General features: G+C 43.1%; 1 protein-coding gene across 1 annotated transcript; it reads right to left on the bottom strand.

The window, feature by feature from the left end:
* Positions 1-1,428: 1,428 nt before the first annotated feature.
* Positions 1,429-19,678, bottom strand: LOC111977247 (signal peptide, CUB and EGF-like domain-containing protein 3). The gene is made up of 15 exons (XM_024006624.2): positions 19,660-19,678; positions 18,901-19,017; positions 15,486-15,608; positions 10,280-10,393; positions 10,053-10,148; positions 7,813-7,929; positions 7,357-7,518; positions 6,946-7,149; positions 6,461-6,622; positions 6,138-6,305; positions 5,705-5,866; positions 5,206-5,403; positions 4,863-5,015; positions 4,672-4,751; positions 1,429-4,531 (listed from the first exon to the last, which is right to left on the bottom strand). Exons 1-15 carry the CDS (start codon positions 19,676-19,678, stop codon positions 4,379-4,381), a joined length of 2,028 nt encoding a protein of 675 aa, XP_023862392.2. The 3' UTR covers positions 1,429-4,378.
* Between the last annotated feature and the right edge of the window lie 183 nt (positions 19,679-19,861).

Raw genomic sequence — 19,861 nt, 5'->3', positions numbered from 1 at the left:
GCACCAGCCACAATGTCCAATATAGGTCTGTCAGTGGTGAGATTATTGAAATACTGTTTTTCTAGTTGAGAGAGCGACTTCCTGATGGTTCCTAAGATTGTATCACCTCTTAAAATTCTACCAGTTTGGGTTCATGTAGTTACTATTCATTGTCTGTCAAAATTCATCACTCTCAAACTGTTAGCGTAGCATTTAGAATTGAAAGAGAAGGGAAAGGGGATGCCTAGTCAGTTGCATAACTGAATGCATTCAACCGAAATGTGTCTTCCGCATTTAACCTAACCCCAGAAGTGGCTCATTAAGTGTTACCCGTGGCAGGACTTCTTAAACCATGTCAATGTTTTGTTTTGTAAATAGAGAATAAACCTTGAAACTATCTTCATATGAACTCTTAAATTCATACAACACTTTTAACATGATGAGTATGGTATAGTGCTTTATAATATAAAATGGTTGGTCCAATGGATTTTGTTGTGAAAACAGAAGGTAAATTGCAGGTTACAGGTAGAATAACACATTGTTGATATGTGCCCTTCGAAGCAGAAGGATGTTATGTTATTTATCTGTCAGCTGCATTGGGCTCTGCCTACATATGACGTTAGGGGCGTCATAGGCCCTGGTTTGTCATGTCAACGCGTACACTGTCAACAAATCGGTGTTACAGCTGCAGTGTCAGTAGTTTCATCTGATGTGACAAAAAACTGGAGGAACCTTTCATTAACTCATATCAACCATTAACTCATATCAACCATTAACTCATATCAACCATTAACTCATATCAACCATCAACTCATATCAACCATTAACTCATCAAACTGCAACAACCTTTCTATTCCATCTATTATTGTTCATGCTCTGTATGACTTGATTTAATGGTCATCATTTAGAAAGATTTGTGATTCAAATTTTAAACATGGTTTACACACCCTTGTTAATAAGGGATACAAAATATATCTGCTCACCATAGCATTTTGACTATGAGAATTAGGGCTGGATTCAATCTGTATCACAGAAGTATCACAGAAGATCCGCGTTATAGCACGATTTACATGTAAAGGCATTGTCCGCAGAGATTGCATTCACAGTAAATACTGCATATGTCGTCTCAATCGGAAATTACCTTTACATTTTAATGCCGATTTTCTGTGATACGTTACGGATCCAGCCCTGAATTAAATTCTACAGCACTGGATAGAATCTCAGTACAATTTTGGATTAAATTGATGCTAGAAGGATTTTCTTGTCTGTTTCCATCCCAATTTCAAGGGTCAGTCAGAAAGACCAATACCCAAACCCAGTACAGAAAATACTACCTGACACACCCCTTATGGATTGATTTTAAGAAATGGTTATTGTCTGAGATATCCTTAGTCTCATAAACATCTTTAAGGAAAAGGGCTACCTTAAGACATCAAATAATATTCGAAATTAAACTCAATTACAGTATGTTTATTTTGATAAGTGTTTTCATTTCACCTCTGTACATACTCTTTATTTTTTTTTACTTAATTTTTTTATACAGTTGATAAAGTTACATGTACGTGTGCATCTTCATCTTTATGGGTTGAACACAGTGAATGAGCATTTTAAAGAACAAACGAGAGCTACAAGAAATGTAAGAACACCAATTCCATTCATTTAAAAAGACAATACAAAATCCAGACATTTTTACATGAGAAATAACAATTTTCAAGTGCAAATACCATTATCAACTCTATGATACATCATAGCAAACGCATGTTTAAAAAAAAGCTACAAAACAGAAACCTCTGACGTGTTCAGGTTGCAGGGACAGAGGGAGGAAGATGAAGGAGGGAGGGAATGGTGAGTTGGGGTAGGTGGGAGCAGTGAGCGCTATTGACATCGAAATGCTGAAGAAAAAACTGGATGATATAAATAGTAATGGCAACTTAAGACAACCATAAATGTAGCTAGGCTTTTTTTGGAAACATTCAAAGGGATACAGATATGGCATTATGTGTGACTTGTATTAAACAGTTCCTCTGGTCTGCAAGGCTAGACCACCCTTGTCATACAATTTAGCAATGTGGTCAAAATCCCTTTCCCTTATCCAGAAGCACATGTACACTATCTAAAGGTTGTGTACAGTAGCTTTTACTGTTTACACTTTTTATTTTCTCTTTTATATACAACAAAAACTGAAAAAAAACAAACCATCAGAGTTTGCAAGGGAAATCCATATGATGTTTATGAGCAGTAATATATTTATTTGTCTTCAATGAGGGTTTGAGAGTGTTGAGGGGATTACTTGTTATCATTGTCATTAGCTTTTACATTGACAATGCAATTGTTAGCAATAATTCAATTGCAATATTATTGTATTGATCAACTATATTGGTTTTTCACGATTATTGTAGTGGGATGCTGAACTTTATTCACAACCCTAATGTCAGTCACATTTGTTTTTAAAGAAATCCAAGAATATGTTCTCAATATGTGTTGGCAGATTAAAACATTGTTATTTAGTATTTCTCTGGACACAGAGAGAGGAGTAACACAATGGAGACTTAATTCATTACACTTATACAACAAAGGTAGGATGACAGGCTCTAGATCTAGTGCACAAGATAATAACTTGGCCTGCCGTGCAGGCAGTCTTTGGAAGAGCTGGTCTTATTGGGACAGAATCTGACATGGGTGTTTGGGAAGGAAGGGGGCTGGGGTGGGGTACTTGGATTAGGGAGAGGGTGAAGCGGACATGGGTGGAAAATAGTTTGGGGTCCTGCTCAAGATAATTAGGATTAAAAGGATTCAATCCTCGTCTAATTTATTTTCATTATTTACAAGATTGAAAGAAAAATTCAATAAAATGGGTTGGTAGGCCATGGATGAAGAGACAAATGTGATGTGGCTATCATTTACATGAGGACAGGTGGTAGAATTATATTTATACTTATGATGCATCTCTCTCAACTTTATTTTATATTAAAMCAGGGGTGTCAAACATACGGCCCGTGAGGTCCAATACGGCCCGCGGGTGGTTTGAGTAAAACAATAAAAACTTGAACGTTAAAACGATTTCAAAATTCCCAAACTGATTGACAGCAAGGAAATATTTAAAAAATTCAGTGCGGCCCTCCGGACCTTGTTGAAGACTGAATACGGCCCCTGGAGCAGAATGAGTTTGACACCCCTGTATTAAAGCAATGGACTGTTAGTGTGATGCGAGGTCAGAAAACACCAGAAAAATAACTTGAGATTGAAGAATTAAAGTGACCTTTTTAAAAGAAGCAGCAAACGTATGTCCCTCAAAGACATTTCTCTGTCTCTCTCTCACAGAGTTGTGTCCAACAAAGACATTGTCTGTATCACAGAGGCGTGTCCCTTAATTAAGACGTCTCTCTGTCTCTCCCTCACCAGTCATGGTCCACAGAGACATTTCTCTCTCTCTCTCTCTCCTGTGGCTTTCACAAATCTAGTTTTCTATTTATTTTCCAAAATGTCCATCACGTTCTGGAAAAAATGATAAACTACATTGTATACGCTTTGTTAAGTTAACTTGGATATAGAATAACAGAAAATGTCTGAACGTAGGTAACAGACAGTTATACAATCTGGACAGAAGAAAAAAACATAGAATAACTGTTTTAACAGTAATACCTTAACAAGAAGTTGCTCTAAGAGCTCAAAAATAGTAAGGCTTTGAATGTTGTGGAATGTAACTATGACATGAAACTGACAGGTCCTTCTCCTTGAGGCTTGTTCATGGAGGATATAGATCTACAAAAGGTTATACATTTATCAAAACAGACTCGTCCTGGAATGGATTGAGCTGAAGCTGGAACTCAAGTGAAAGACTATTTATTAAAGCACATTTACGATAACTCAGTTCCAGCTCTAAACGAATGTGACAAACATATTACCCTTGTAACATCCTTCTTCTTGTCTGACATAAATGCCACTACCGTTGTCCATTTTGTCAACACAGACTTAACATGCGTCATCTGAAATACGCACACATCCTTCGCATTGGGGATTGCTGTGAAAATGACATACAAGGTCATACATGCTAATAGAAACAGCAAAAAAACTAAGACACCAACATATTGTATTGGTGATAAATATTCAGAAAGAAGAGATGAGAAAGACAGCCTGTACTGTACTTTGACTCAAGTTGGTTGACTTCATGGACTGTATGGTTTTGGAGGAAATGAAACGGCTTAAAACCAAACAGATGGAGAAGATCAACATGTGGTACTGCATAGCGAAGTGTGTCGTCAAAGCCTCTACAGTATGAAAAAATAGATTTTTTTTATTTTATTTTGGTCAACTTGTTTAAAGTCCTGTGAGAGTTCTGTGTTTGGCCTGTAAGAGGGGTTGGGGTCTGGTGCTTTAGGGTTAGGGTTTGGTGTGGCAACTACTTATATGGACGCAAGAAGCCGGAGACTTTGCTGCTTATGAGGCGTATGAACGAGCGCGGCAACATCTCGTTGGACTCCCGAGTGGTGTACTTGAAGTAGTTGTTTGGGTGGGCCAGCACGTCGAAGAGAGTTTTAATCAGCTTTTTATCCTGATGGAAAGAAGACAACAACACAGCACACTTATACAATTATATGACAAGTATACAATTATTCAGAGAACACCTGACTTGAACATGAACATGACCCACTAAGGGATGTAATAGTATGTATCTTAGCAGCAGGCACTAACCTTTAGGATTTCTTGATGGTTTTCAGAGGCATAGAGTCTTCCATCCCTGACAATGTCCTCTACAAGCTGTTCATAATCCTCTGTAAATACACAAAAAAAACATGATACATTAAACACCAAACAGCTCAGAATCCGAGGACTTACCCACTCTGTTTTATCATTGAGAGTTCATGTGATGGGTGAGAGTTTACCATCGTAGGTGACATAGGGGATCTGGAAGCCTCGGGCACTGTTAGCCTCGTTGGACTTGAAGTTGATCCAGAGTCTGCGGGAGCGGGCGGTGAAGGCGATGGGTCGCTCGTACGTCTGACATGTCTCATAGGTGGTGATGGACGTAGCCGACCCTGGAAGAACGGACATGAATAACAGAAGATTGACTGAATACTCTAACTTGGCATACTGGATTGATATTATGGTTGTGGAACACCACACTGGTTAGAGAGGAGGCTGGTGAGGGGAGGAAGGCTCATAATAATGGCTGGATGAAATGGAATGGTATCAAACACATGTGCTGGGATATATGAGAGTTCTCACAGTTCTTCCTCATAACCAGTACGTCTCCACACTCGTCCTCTGAGGGCAGGAAGATCTCAGGCACCACAATGAGGATCTTGCGTTTGCTGGGCGGGTTGATGTTCCAGATGCATTCCACGTTAGCTGGGTAGTTCCCGGGGTAGTTGGGGGACTCAATGTAACCTGTGAACTCGCCCATCTCTCCTCCGCATTCTCGGTCTAACATACACATACATACACAAAAGAATACACGTTATTAGTGAATGCATCTGGAGCTTTGGAAAGAGAGACAATATCAAAAATAAAATACAATAGATTTTCATTTGGCTGGATAAATGAAACATTTTTCAATTAGTCATGTGGGAATTTTGGAAACATTTGGATAATTTATGCATCCTGTATTTTGAATTTGATATTCTGAGAAAAGGCATGGACCTTTTGAAAGTCCAAAAGTGAAAGATTTTCCCTTTGAAAATGATTCCTATATGCAGATAGCAGGTTTATACAATCAGGCCCTTACTCTTGCACTGAGAGACACTGGTGGCCCCATCAAAGTCTGTAGTTGTGTTGCCAGGACAGGTAATGCAATAGTTCTGTCTGAACTCTGTCTGGTAGCTGCCCAGAGGGCAACGAATACAGCGGTGCACCGTAGTGTTGTAGTAGTGGCCAGGGGAGCACTGAACTGCAGAGAGGAGAGGGATGACACATACACACATTTACAAACCAGATCTGAGATGAAATATTGAACTGATCGCACAGATGTGTGGATCTCTCTTGTCGTGATGTGTGTTTTGTCCTACATTTTTTATTTGAATACCCCGTCCCCACAGGAGGCCTTTTGCCTCTCGGTATGCCATCATAGTAAATAAAAATGTGTCCTTAATTGACTTGCCTCGTTAAAGGTTAAAGAAAATAAAAATAATATGATGTAACTGGTTGGATAAACCACTGACCTTTGACCTCACAGTCATGGAAGGAGCTGGCCCCCTCCCGCTTGGTGCTCAGCCCCCCTCCGCAGGGGAAGCACAGGGTTCGTCCCAGGTCTGGCTGGTAGGAGCCATACGGGCATGGCTGGCATGGCTTAAACCCATCACTGGAGTAGTACCCAGTGGGGCACTGACCTTGATGTAGACAACAGTGACAATAGACACTTTCAGTCAGATAGAGATGTACAGTACACTGTGCTACACTCCACCATAGGCTATTGCACAATGTTTGCACATGCAGACATACGTATGGAGATTAGTGCGCTCTGTCATCAGGGGTGTGTATGTACCTGCGCAGGAAGAGATGTTGCGTGCCCCGGCAGGACCATGCCCGTCACTTCCAGGGCACAGGTCACAGGCCAGCTGCCCTTCCCTCTCCTGGAAGGTGCCAGGTGGGCACTGGACGCAGCGCTCCTGTTCCCCGTGGTAGTATGATCCCGGCAAACATCTGACTGAGAGAATAGCCAGAGGGGCTCTGGTGAGAGAGCTATGCAGTCCAGTACACACACTGACACCAAAAACTCTTCTTAGCCCCAAACTAACTAGCACAACACATCTCTAGAGATGTTTGTGTATTCAGTACATAAGACTCTAAAACTACATAAATACATAAGAGTCATAAATAGTCATGACAACGGATGTAAGTTTATGGTTTGCGTCGTGACATTGTCTTGACTGTTTATAACATCTGTTATATTAGCATTATAACAGTTTCAGGCAGAGTCTGGTGGTGGTAAATAGTGACAGAGAAAGATGGCTGCCTAACTGGTCTTACCACAGTGTCCACTATCCTTCTCACGGCCTGGCCCACAGTTCTCATGGCTTGAGGCGACCTGGGGCAGCTTCTGGGCCACCTCGTACTCCAGCCCAGCCACGCGGATCAGGAAACGGTCCTGGTTGATCGACTTCTTCAGGGCCTTGATGTACGTCTTCACCTGCTTCTCCATGCGCTGGCGCAGGCAACTCAGGTTACAGCTCCCTATGGGGGAGAAAGGGCAGTACAGGGTAATATTATCTGTAACTGTGCGACCTGATCAATCAATCAAAATATATTTATCAAGCCTTTTTTGCATCAAGTGCTTAACCTGGCCCAGACCCACAAAGAGCAAGCCGCAGCATGGTGGCAAGTAGGTATATCAAAGAGGACATCTTGTAAATCCCAGTATTGGTGTCCAGACTGACTGACCTGTGGTGTCCCCTGGCTTGACTTCCGCCTCCAACTCAAGGGTGATGCGTGTCACTTCCTTATTGGTGGGGTTGCGGGCACGGCGCCCTTTGGACTTCTTGGTGGAGTCACATTTGAGGTTGACAAACGTCACCAGGCAGTTATTGCAGGGCTGTCCACCTCCTAGAAGCATAAACATTACCTTGTGTCAGGAATTAGGATCCATTTTAGGGGTTAGTTAGGGGTTAGTTAGGGGTGGCAGCACTGGTTTGGGAACAACAGCAAATAAGACAGATTATTGGCTTCAAGACACAATCACAGTSATAGTTGCTATGTAGTGTACATAACAGCCCACAAACCCCCAAATGCTTGATATGCACATACTGAATATGAGACATACAGAGAAAAAGAATGCAGGTCTTTTTGTAAGGCCATCATTACCAAGGTCTGGCATGTAGGCCGGATGTGGCCCCTCACCTGGCCCCAGCGCTCGGCCCCTGTCCTCGGCCCGGCCCGTCAGCTTGGGGTGCAGGTGGCACTTGGCATCTTTGATCTTGAAAGAGGCAGTCTGCTTCACTGGAGGGGCGCCTGTCTCTACAGGTAAACAGAGCAGTGTAGGCGGATGGGTGTAAAGGAGGATTGCACTAGAACAGAACCATTCAGTCCATGAAACAGTGGCAAAGATAGGAACAATATACAAATACATTGATACTGACCACAACCTTAACTCCAGATGTAACCATATCCCTAACCTTAACTCCAGATGTAACCCTATCTCTAACCCTAACTCCAGATGTAACCCTAACCCTAACTCCAGATATAACCCTAACGCTAGCTCCAGATATAACCCTAACCCTAACTCTAGATGTAACCCTTTCCCTAACCCTAGCTCCAGATATAACCCTAACCCTAGCTCCAGATATAACCCTAACCCTAGCTCCAGATGTAACCCTATCCCTAACCCTAGCTTCAGATGTAACCCTAACCCTAAACCCTACTCCAGATGTAACCCTAACCCTATTCCAGATATAACCTAAACCCTAGCTCCAGATATAACCCTAACCCAGATTAACCCTAACCCTACCTTCAGATGTAACCCTAACCCTAGCTCCAGATGTAACCCTAAACCCTAGCTCCAGATGTAACCCTATCCCTAACCCTAGCTCCAGAATAACCCTAACCCAGATGTAACCCTAACCCTAGCTTCAGATGTAACCCTAACCCTAGCTCCAGATGTAACCATAACCCTAGTTCCAGATATAACCCTAACCCTAGCTCCAGATATAACCCTAACCCCAGATGTAACCCTAACCCTAGCTTCAGATGTAACCCTAACCCTAGCTCCAGATATAACCCTAACCCTAGCTCCAGATATAACCCTAACCCTAGCGCCAGAGTGTAATCCAACCTAACTCCAGATGTAACCCTATCCCTAGCTCCAGATATAACCTAACCCTAGCTCCAGATATAACCCTAACCTAGCTCCAGATGTAACCTAACCCTAACCCTAGCCCAGAGTAACCCTATCCCTAGCTCCAGATATAACCCTTAACCTAGCTCCAGATATAACCCTAAGCCTAGCTCCAGATGTAACCCTAACCCTAGCTCAGATTTACCCTGTCCCTAACCATAACTCCAGATGTAACCCTATCCCTAACCGTAACTCCAGATGTAACCCTATCCCTAACCCTAGCTCCAGATGTAACCCTATCCCTAACCCTAGCTCAGAATGTAACCCTATCCCTAACCCTAGCTCCAGATGTAACCCTATCCCTAACCCTAGCTCCAGATGTAACCCTGTCCCTAACCTAACTCCAGATGTAACCCTATCCCTAACCCTAGCTCCAGATGTAACCCTATCCCTAACTCCAGAGTAACCCTATCCCTAACCTAGCTCCAGATAAACCCTATCCCTACTCCCAGATGTAACCCTATCCCTAACCCTAGCTCCAGATGTTAACCCTATCCCTAACCGTAACTCCAGATGTAACCTAACCCTAGCTCCCAGATGTAACCCTATCCCAACCGTAATCCAGAGTAACCCTATCCTAACCTCCAGATGTAACCCTAATCCCTAACTCCAGATGTAACCCTATCCCATGAACCCTAACTCCAATGTAACCCTATCCTAACTCCAGATGTAACCCTACCTAACCGTAACTCCAGATGTAACCCCTATCCCTAACCCTAGCTCCAGAGTAACCCTATCCCTAACCTAACTCCAGATGTAACCCTACCTAACTCCAGAATTAACCCTATCCCTACCTAACTCCAGATGTAACCCTATCCCTAACTCCAGATGTAAACCCTATCCCTAACTCCAGATGTAACCCTATCCCTAACTCCAGATGTAACCCCTATCCCTACCCTACTCCAGATGTAACCCTATCCCTAAAACTCCAGAGTAACCCTATCCCTAACTCCAGATGTAACCCATCCCTAACCCTAACTCCCAGATGTAACCCTATCCCTAACTGCCAGATGTTAACCCTATCCCTAAACCCTTAGGCTCCAGATGTAACCCTATCACCTAACCCATAGCTTCCAAGATGAACCCTAACCCTAACTCCAGATGTAACCCTATCCCTAACCCTAGCTCCAGATGTAACCCTATCCCTAACCCTAACTCCAGATGTAACCCTATCCCTAACCCTAGTTCCAGCCACAACCTTCTACCAAACTCCTAAGAATGAGTCTGAATCTGTGGGACACCGTACCTATACAGCTCTGACTGCTGCTTGTGTTCAGTCTGGCTGGGTTTTTGCCTCGAAGAATGGGGATGCCACAGCTCACTGTATAGCTGCTGTCAGATTCTGCAAAGGATGAAACATATTGTTACAGCTTCAGTCAGAAGTCATTCAAATAAATAATAGCATATCACGTTAAGAGAATAAGAGCTGCAGCAATGTGAATGGACTTGGTTATTGTATGTGGATGTCACTACCTGCCAGATAGTGAGCCTTGGAGGCGCAGGTGAGGGAGCAGCTCTCTTTCTTGCCCGTTTTACTGCAGGTCAGAGTGGTCTTGGGAGCTAGGCCAGGCAGACATTTCACCAGCTCTGGATGAACATAAAAACATCATCACACAATCATACACTACTCTTTAAAGGTGCAATATGCAGAAATCGCTCCGCCATTTCCTGGTTGCTAAAATTCTAATAGTTTGCCTAATTTCAGTTTATGTGACAAAACAAGCATAGTGCAGAGAATCAGTGTACCATCTAAACCGCTGTGAAATATATTTTCAATAACCAAAAATATTGTATTTTTTCATCCTTTCATTTTCAGCTTGATTGAAGCTGGTGTACCAAACCAAAAGTAAAAGATACAAAAACGAAAAGTAAGAACAGGAATCATAGAAATAGCGTGCACAGAACAGATCTACCGCTTCTTAGACTTGCTTTCAATGAGACAGATCTATAACTCATGTTTCTATGTGAATAGAAAATTACACAATACAGCCTTAATTACAGGGATAGGGTTACATCTATAGTTAGGGTTAGGATTACATCTGGAGCTAGGGTTAGGGTTACATCTGGAGTTAGGATTAGGGATAGAGTTATATCTGGAGTTAGGGTTAGGGTTATATCTGGAGTTAGGGTTAGGGTTATATCTGGAGTTAGGGATAGGGTTATATCTGGAGTTAGGGTTAGGATTACATCTGGAGTTAGGATTAGCAATAGGGTTACAGGCAGCAGGCTGTTAGTCAGACTGCAAGCTTAGTGGAGTCTGCCACTAGCACAGTCAGTGTAGTCAGCTCAGCTATCCCCATTGAGACTGTGTCTGTGCCTCGAACTAGATTGGGCAAAACTAAKCATGGAGGTGTTCGCCTTAGCAATCTCACTGGAATAAAGACCTCGCCCATTCCTGTCATTATTGAAAGAGATTGTGATATCTCACATCTCAAAATAGGGCTACTTAATGTTAGATCCCTCACTTCAAAGGCAGTTATAGTCAATGAACTAATCACTGATCATAATCTTGATGTGATTGGCCTGACTGAAACATGGCTTAAGCCTGATGAATTTACTGTGTTAAATGAGGCCTCACCTCCTGGTTACACTAGTGACCATATCCCCCGCGCATCCCGCAAAGGCGGAGGTGTTGCTAACATTTACYATAGCAAATTTCAATATACAAAAAAAAAAGACTGCGTTTTCGTCTTTTGAGCTTCTAGTCATGAAATCTATGCAGCCTACTCAATCACTTTTTATAGCTRCCGTTTACAGGCCTCCTGGGCCGTATACAGCGTTCCACACTGAGTTCCCTGAATTCCTATCGGACCTTGTAGTCATGGCAGACAATATTCAKATTTTTTGTGACTTTAATATTCACATGGAAAAGTCCACAGACCCACTCCAAAAGGCTTTCGGAACCATCATCGACTCATTGAGTTTTGTCCAACATGTCTCCGGACCTATTTACTGCCATAGTCATACTCTGGACCTAGTTTTGTCCCGTGGAATAAATATTGTGYATCTTAATGTTTTTCCTCATAATCCTGGCTATCGGACCACCATTTTATTACGTTTGCAATCGCAACAAATAATCTGCTCAGACCCCAACCAAGGATCATCAAAAGCCGTGCAATAAATTCTCGGACAACCCAAAGATTCCTAGATGCCTTTCCAGACTCCCTCCACCTACCCAAGGACGTCAGAGTACAACAATTGGTTAACCACCTAACTGAGGAACTAAATTTAACCTTGCGTAATACCCTAGATGCAGTCACACCCTTAAAAACAAAAAACATTTGTCATAAGAAACTAGCTCCCTGGTATACAGAAAATATCCGAGGCCCTGAAGCAAGATTCCAGAAAATTGGAAKGGAAATGGCGCTACACCAAACTGGAAGTCTTCCGATTGGCTTGGAAAGACAGTACCGTGCAGTATCGAAGAGCCCTCACTTCTGCTCGATCATCCTATTTATTCAACTTAACTGAGGAGAATAAGAACAATCCCAAATGTATTTTTGATACTGTCGCAAAGCTAACTAAAATGCAGCATTCCCCAAGAGAGGATGGCTTTCACTTCAGCAGTGATAAATTCATGAACTTCTTTGACGGAAAGATCATGATCATTAGAAAGCAAATTACGGAATCTTCTTTAAATCTGCGTATTTCTCCAAAGCTCAGTTGTCCTGAGTCTGCAAAACACTGCCAGGACCTTGATCCTTCAAGGGAGACACACATTTTTTAATACTATATCTCTAGATACTATATCTCTGTTGAAGCTCGCATCCGCTACAAGACCATGGTGCTTGCCTACGGAGCTGTGAGGGGAACGGCACCTCCGTACCTTCAGGCTCTGATCAGGCCCTACACCCAAACAAGGGCACTGCGTTCATCCACCTCTGGCCTGCTCGCCTCCCTACCTCTGAGGAAGTACAGTTCCCGCTCAGCCCAGTCAAAACTGTTCGCTGCTCTGGCACCCCAATGGTGGAACAAACTCCCTCACGACGCCAGGTCAGCGGAGTCAATCACCACCTTCCGGAGACACCTGAAACCCCACCTCTTTAAGGAATACCTAGGATAGGATAAAGTAATCCTTCTAACCCCCCCCCCCCCTTAAAAAAGTTAGATGCACTATTGTAAAGTGGTTGTTCCACTGGATATCATAAGGTGAATGCACCAATTTGTAAGTCGCTCTGGATAAGAGCGTCTGCTAAATGACTTAAATGTAAATGTAGACACATTGATGAAAATAATTATGGCCTCTAAACCTTCAAGCTGCATACTGGACCCTATTCCAACTAAGCTACTGAAAGAGCTGCTTCCTGTGCTTGGCCTTCCTATGTTGAACAAAATAAACGGCTTCCTATCCACCGGATGTGTACCAAACTCATTAAAAGTGGCAGTAATAAAGCCTCTCTTGAAAAAGCCAAACCTTGACCCAGAAAATATAAAAAACTATCGGCCTATATCGAATCTTCCATTCCTCTCAAAATGTTTTGAAAAAGCTGTTGCGCAGCAACTCACTGCCTTCCTGAAGACAAACAATGTATATGAAAGGCTTCAGTCTGGTTTTAAACTCCATCATAGCACTGAGACTGCACTAGTGAAGGTGGTAAATTACCTTTTAATGGCGTCAGACCAAGGCTCTGCATCTGTCCTCGTGCTCCTAGACCTTAGTGCTGCTTTTGATACCATCAATCACCACATTATTTTGGAGAGATTGGAAACCAAATTGGTCTAAACGGACAAGTTCAGGCCTGGTTTAGATCTTATCTGTCGGAAAGATATGTTTGTCTCTGTGGATGGATTGTCCTCTGACAAATCAACTGTAAATGTCGGTGTTCCTCAAGGTTCCGTTTTAGGACCACTATTGTTTTCACTATATATTTTACCTCTTGGTCACAATGTTAACTTTCACTGCATTTCCGGATGATACACAGCTGTACATTTCGATGAAACATGGTAAAGCCCCAAAATACCATCTACATAACATTACAAAAATCAGAAACGATCTGTCCAAAAATGATAAAGAAAAATCTATTCATGCATTTGTCACTTCTAGATTAGACTACTGCAATGCTCTACTACCCTGATAAAGCACTAAATAAACTTCAGTTAGTGCTAAACACGGCTGCTAGAATCTTGACTAGAGCCCAAAAAGTTGATCATATTACTCCAGTGCTAGCCTCTTTACACTGGCTTCCTGTTAAGGCTAGGGCTGATTTCAAGGTTTTACTGCTAACCTACAACGCATTACATGGGCTTGCTCCTACCTATCTTTCCAATTTGGTCCTGCCATATATTTGTTTTTATTTAACKTTTATTGAACTAGGCAAGTTAGTTAAGAACAAATTCTTATTTACAATGACGGCCTAGGAACAGTGGGTTAACTGCCTTGTTCAGGGGCAGTACGACAGATTTTTACCTTGTCAGCTTGAGGATTTGATCCAGCTACCTTTCGGGTTACTGGCCCAACMCTCTAACCACTAGGCTACRTGCCGCCCCGTATATACCTACACGTACGCTATGGTCACAAGATGCAGGCCTCCATATTGTCTCTAGAATTTCTAAGCAAACTGCTGGAGGCAGGGCTTTCTCCTATAGAGCTCCATTCTTACGGAATGGTCTGCCTATTTATGTGAGAGAAGCAGACTCGGTCTCAACCTTTAAGTCTTTATTGAAGACTCATCTCTTTAGTAGGTCCTATGATTGAGTGTAGTCTGGCCCAGGGGTGTGAAGGTGAACGGAAAGGCACTGGAGCAACGAACCACCCTTGCTGTCTCTACCTGGCCGGTTCCCCTCTCTCCACTGGGATTCTCTGCCTCTAACCCTATTACGGGGGCTGAGTCACTYGCTTACTGGTGCTCTTCCATGTCGTCCCTAGGAACGGTGCGTCACTTGAGTGGGTTGAGTCACTAACGTGATCTTCCTGTCCGGGTTGGCGCCCCCCTCGGGTTCGTGCCGTGGGAGAGATCTTCGTGGGCTATACTCAGCCTTGTCTCAGGGTAGTAAGTTGGTGGTTGAAGATATCCCTCTAGTGGTGTGGGGGCTGTGCTTTGGCAAAGTGGGTGGACTACCTGGCCTGATGACTCCTTGCTGTCCCCAGTCCACCTGGTCATGCTGCTGCGCCAGTTTCAGCTGTTCTGCTTGCGGCTATGGAACCCTAACCTGTTCACCGGACGTGCTACCTTGTCCCAGACCTGCTGTTTTCGACTCTCTCTCTCTACCGCACCTGCTGTCTCTAACTCTGAATGATCGGCTATGAAAAGCCAACTGACATTTACTCCTGAGGTGCTGACCTGTTGCACCCTCTACAACCACTGTGATTATTATTATTTGACACTGATGGTCATCTATGAACATTTGAACATCTTGGCCATGTTCTGTTATGATCTCCACCTGGCACAGCCAGAAGAGGACTGGCCACCCCTCATAGCCTGGTTCCTCGCTAYGTTTCTTCCTAGGTTCTGGCCTTTCTAGAGAGTTTTTCCTAGCCACCGTGCTTCTACATCTGCATTGTTTGCTGTTTGGGGTTTCAGGCTGYGTTTCTGTATAGCACTTTGTGACATCGGCTGATGTAAAAAGGGSTTCATAAATACATTTGATTGATTGATTGACCATCCTTTCCATTACTTGGAACCAAATCACAATGTATGTTTCAATCTTCTGACCACTGGGTGGCAGTGTTGTTACATACCAATGCAGTCCTTCTTGTTCCAGTGAAGCTTGTATCCAGGTGGACAGGTACACTCGTAGCTGCCCAGAGTGTTTACACAGCCATATTTACAGCCACCGCGGTTTATACTGCACTCATCAATATCTGCAAAGGGAAGAAGACAGTTATGACCATGTATGTCTAGACACAGAGTCTAATATACTCATTTACATTTTAGCAGACACTTATCCAGAGCGACTTGGGTTAAGTGCCTTGCTCAAGGGCACAAGGACATCTTTTTTACCTAGTCAGCTCAGGGATTCAAACCATCGACCTTTCAGTTACTGACACAATACTCTTAAACGCTAGGCTACCTGCTGCCCCACACTCATATGAGTGGAAATCCAAAACACACCAAACGCATAGACATATGCACAAACACTCACTCACTCACTCACTCACTCACTCACTCACTCACTCCTCACTCACCACTCACTCACCTCACTCACTCACTCACTCACTCACTCACTCACTCACTCACTCCACTCACTCACTCACTCACTCCTCACTCACTCACTCACTCACTCACTCAAACCTGGTTGCAAGAGAAGAAATAACATCAATATAACTGAGCTATCATGATAGATGAGAGAGAATAATTGAAAGAAACAAACGAGAATGTGTTCTGACAGCTGCAAATGACCAGAGTTTCTGTGAAGGCAATTCTACTGTCAGTGATCACTTCTACAGAAGATGAATGTGTGTTTTGGTAAACCAGGCTGATTGCTCATTTGAAGTCTAATCCAGGGCATGTGATATCACTGCTCTGCATTTCCCCTTAGTCGAAACTTCAACTTCTCTTCCCCCAAAGCTCACTCTCTTTGGGAAGAAGAACATTTGGAGGGACTTTGCAGAGCCAGATAGGAGTAAATTATGATCACTTTTTAACACACAGAAACCAAAACCACTCAAACCATACAGGAACCAGATGGAGGTTGCCTAGGAACCCAGACAGAAAATGACTTTATTAGTGTGATGAGGGGGACAAGGCAAGGCAGTGTGGCTCGGGGTTGAGCGCTCAGCCAGGCTAAGTGACAGGGACACCAGCAGAGGAACACAGATAATGACAGTGATTGATGATGTGGCCTGCAGATAGAAAATGTTCCTCCCTGTTCTGTACGGCGTGAATAAAAACAGCCTGCGAGCCTCCAGTGCTCTGTCCCGCCATGGAGATGATGACTTCATCAAGAGTGTTTGGCTGGTGTTGAGTTGCCAGCTCCGCTCAATGCGAAGGAGATGCATCCGTCTGTCAAACAACTTGTCTGAAGTCTAACCTTCATGTTGAAGAACTCCATTTAAATAATAGAGAGCGGGAGATGGAGAGAGAATCACTTCTCTATGCCAAGCAAAGTTGATTTTTTCCTTTTATTCTTCTCAAGCTTGAATGTGTGAATGAATATGTGAATAGACTTTGAGTATGCTTTTATCAAGCCATCTCTAGAGCTAGCTCTATCTGTTTCTGTTTCTGCATCCTCAGAGGAAATCAACTCATGTATCCCAGAGGCCAATGTAGAACAGGAACATAAGGGGGGAGAGTCAAAGAGAGAAGTAAAAGACTTTCAGATTGGCATGCATGCTGACAATTGTATGTGGCTGCTATCATCCGCTGGTGTCGAAGGCATTACTCCAATTCCAGGGGGGAACAAAATGAAATATGAAAATAAGCTAGCTCAGCCGGCAGCTCTTGCTTTCTTCAATAGACATCAATACCTATCATCTCCCTGACACGCAGACACACATTCTTCTGCCCCAAACTCCGGTGAGACTGAGAGGCTATAGAATAGGCTAATCACAGTTTGACTGTGAAGGTCAACAGTAGACAGACAGCCCCACGTCTGTAGAGCATAGATCTAGGGCTGTACAGCATTGATCTAGGGCTGTACAGCATTGATCTAGGGCTGTACAGCATTGATCTAGGGCTGTTAGCTATAATGGGGTACCTTGTCTCAAAGATAGGTTCTTTGGGACCTTTCTTGTCTTCATTAGTCTACTCAATGCTTATCACGTGATTGTAACCGAGTCAAATAGAACATGTATATAAATTGTATCTTAGTGAGCAAATATCAACTTGGTTTTATGTAAACAACATATTGATTCATTCAGATAGATTTATCATGTACCAGACAGTAACATCTATCAACTCTATAGCTAGCGTGCCACCTTATATCATGCCTCTCACTTTAACACCACAGTGCAACTCTAACGTGATGTTTTCCTAATGGCTTGGAGGAGAATGTCTCAGTTGGGGAAGTCTTTCTCAGATGTCAGCTGAAGCCAGTGATGACAGGCCTCCACACTTGACAGCAGGTCACTGACCTTATAGGGGTTGTTTGGGGTGAGTCCATTGTTAAGCACTGAGCAGCAGTCTCTGGAGTGTTTGGGAGCTATGTTTCAACTGATAAGCTACGGGGTATAACACAACCTTGGTCACTGCTGAAGAAGAGGAGGTGCAGGGGAAGCAACATAAATCTCAGGGTTATCTAACAGTTCTGAGGGGAGAGAAGAGGGAGGGAAGAGTCATTCATCATTAGGAGGACTCTACAATGGCACACAGATACACACACATCTCTTATGCCAGGCAATTGTCCTGCCCTCTCCATCCATCCCTCTCACTCACACATATTACCACATTCCATGTCCTGGAAATATGCTATCATAACATTCCTGCCGTGGTAGACTTGTCAAAACGAACAAGAATAGAGAAGAAATAATTGCAATGTGTTTTGTGTGTGTATATAGGCTCTCTCTCTCTCTCTTCCTCTCTCGCTCTCTTCCTCTCTCTCTCTCTCTCTTGCTGTCTCTATCTTCTCTCTCTTTCTCTCTCTCTCTCTCTTTCTAACCTACACCTCCTCTGAGAGGCCCTTAGGCTCTGGAGACGGCAGCAGATTCAGAGTTGTGATACACAGACCATGAAAGGGCCGCTGAAACAGCCTGATGCGCTCAAACGGGCCCCCCTCTCTCTCTGCCCTGCAGATCTGGCACACGCCAGCCGCCTGGAACACGAGACTGCCTCCTTTATTTCTACCACACTGYAATAGATCAACAACTTTACCACAGCATCAAGCACATAACTCTTATAATAATTGTTTGTTTAGTGCAACAGGTGGAGTCATGTGTGCTACTGTGTACTACTCATGTCACAAAAATCAAGTCTTCCTTCACCTCGGGATTGCTAGCATTAGATTTGACTGGTCTGGTAAGCAATATGAACTAGGGAGCCATACAAACAGGCTACAAAAAAACAAGTTGCTATAGAAGCTAGCTMAAGTAATGATCATGAAGATTCAAGTTATTATGGATAACCTAGCAGGCAGGTGTGGTTTCTAGAGAAGGTGAGGTGGACTGTGTGAGTAATGGTGTACAGACATGTGGAGAGGGGGAATAAGTGTCACCTCACCTCCACAATGTGCCAGACCGTAGAGAACATAGCCTTTATGACAGAAGCACTGGAAGCTGCCGGGGGAGTTGACGCAGGAATGGTCACACGTCCGGTCAAAAGAACACTCGTCAATATCTGGGAAGAGGGGAATATAAAGAGACAGGTATAAGTTCACATTATTCACTTACACAACTTCTCAAAACTCATTTGAGATTTTATAATAGAAAATATATATATATATATGACAACTTGGATTAGAAATAAATTGCAATGGGACACAGCAAAATAAATAAATAATGTTTTTTAAATTGAATACCATTTTATTTGGTATGAGACATTGGTTGCCAGTCTGAGCAGTAGCAAGACTGTTTCACCTACTGATAACAGGAGCTTTGGGCCATTTTTCAATTCCCAAGTTACCTGTCAATCGTTTCACTATACCACTGTTTCTTCCACAAAAAAATMGAAAATAACCATTTAATGAAACTCACTATCTCAAATGTCTTATTATTGTGTTCTGAAGCCAAGTGGAAATCATTTGTCTGAGAAGCAGTCCTGCTTATCTAGGAATGTGCTGTAACGTGAGATCAGAGAGGGATTATGAATCTGTCCGTCAAAAGAATCTCTCCAGCCATCTTCCCTGACACTGACCCCAGGCCCACCAKCTTGCACTGGGTGCACGAGAAGAACTTCCTGTCTGTTGTTACTTCCTCTATCCTTATTCCCTGCCGGACTTTATCAGATAATTGGAACACCACTGGACTCTCATACATGTACCTCTGATATCACTCTCCATGCCTGTGAATTAAAATGGAGTCCTGGCTGAGATCATTAAAATAATAAGGTYGAGGACATTTGGGTTCGGTAGCCTACTATCCAATGTTTAAATGTCAGTAATTACATATGTCAAGTCCAGACAGCGTCTACAGAGAAGAGAGCTCGGAACTGGAGAGAACGGGGCCTAGTTACATCTTTACTG

Source organism: Salvelinus sp. IW2-2015, linkage group LG17 (genome assembly GCF_002910315.2).
Source record: "Salvelinus sp. IW2-2015 linkage group LG17, ASM291031v2, whole genome shotgun sequence".
Lineage (NCBI taxonomy): Eukaryota > Metazoa > Chordata > Actinopteri > Salmoniformes > Salmonidae > Salvelinus > Salvelinus sp. IW2-2015.
The sequence above is the reverse complement of the archived record's forward strand: the minus strand, read 5'-3'. Positions and strand labels throughout refer to the sequence as shown.

Coding starts and splice junctions, on each gene's coding strand:
- LOC111977247 (XM_024006624.2), bottom strand. Junction 10,394..15,485: donor GAACAAGAAGGACTGCATTG/GTATGTAACAAC, acceptor ATGTTCATCCAG/AGCTGGTGAAATGTCTGCCT. Junction 7,930..10,052: donor CAGCAGTCAGAGCTGTATAG/GTACGGTGTCCC, acceptor GTTTACCTGTAG/AGACAGGCGCCCCTCCAGTG.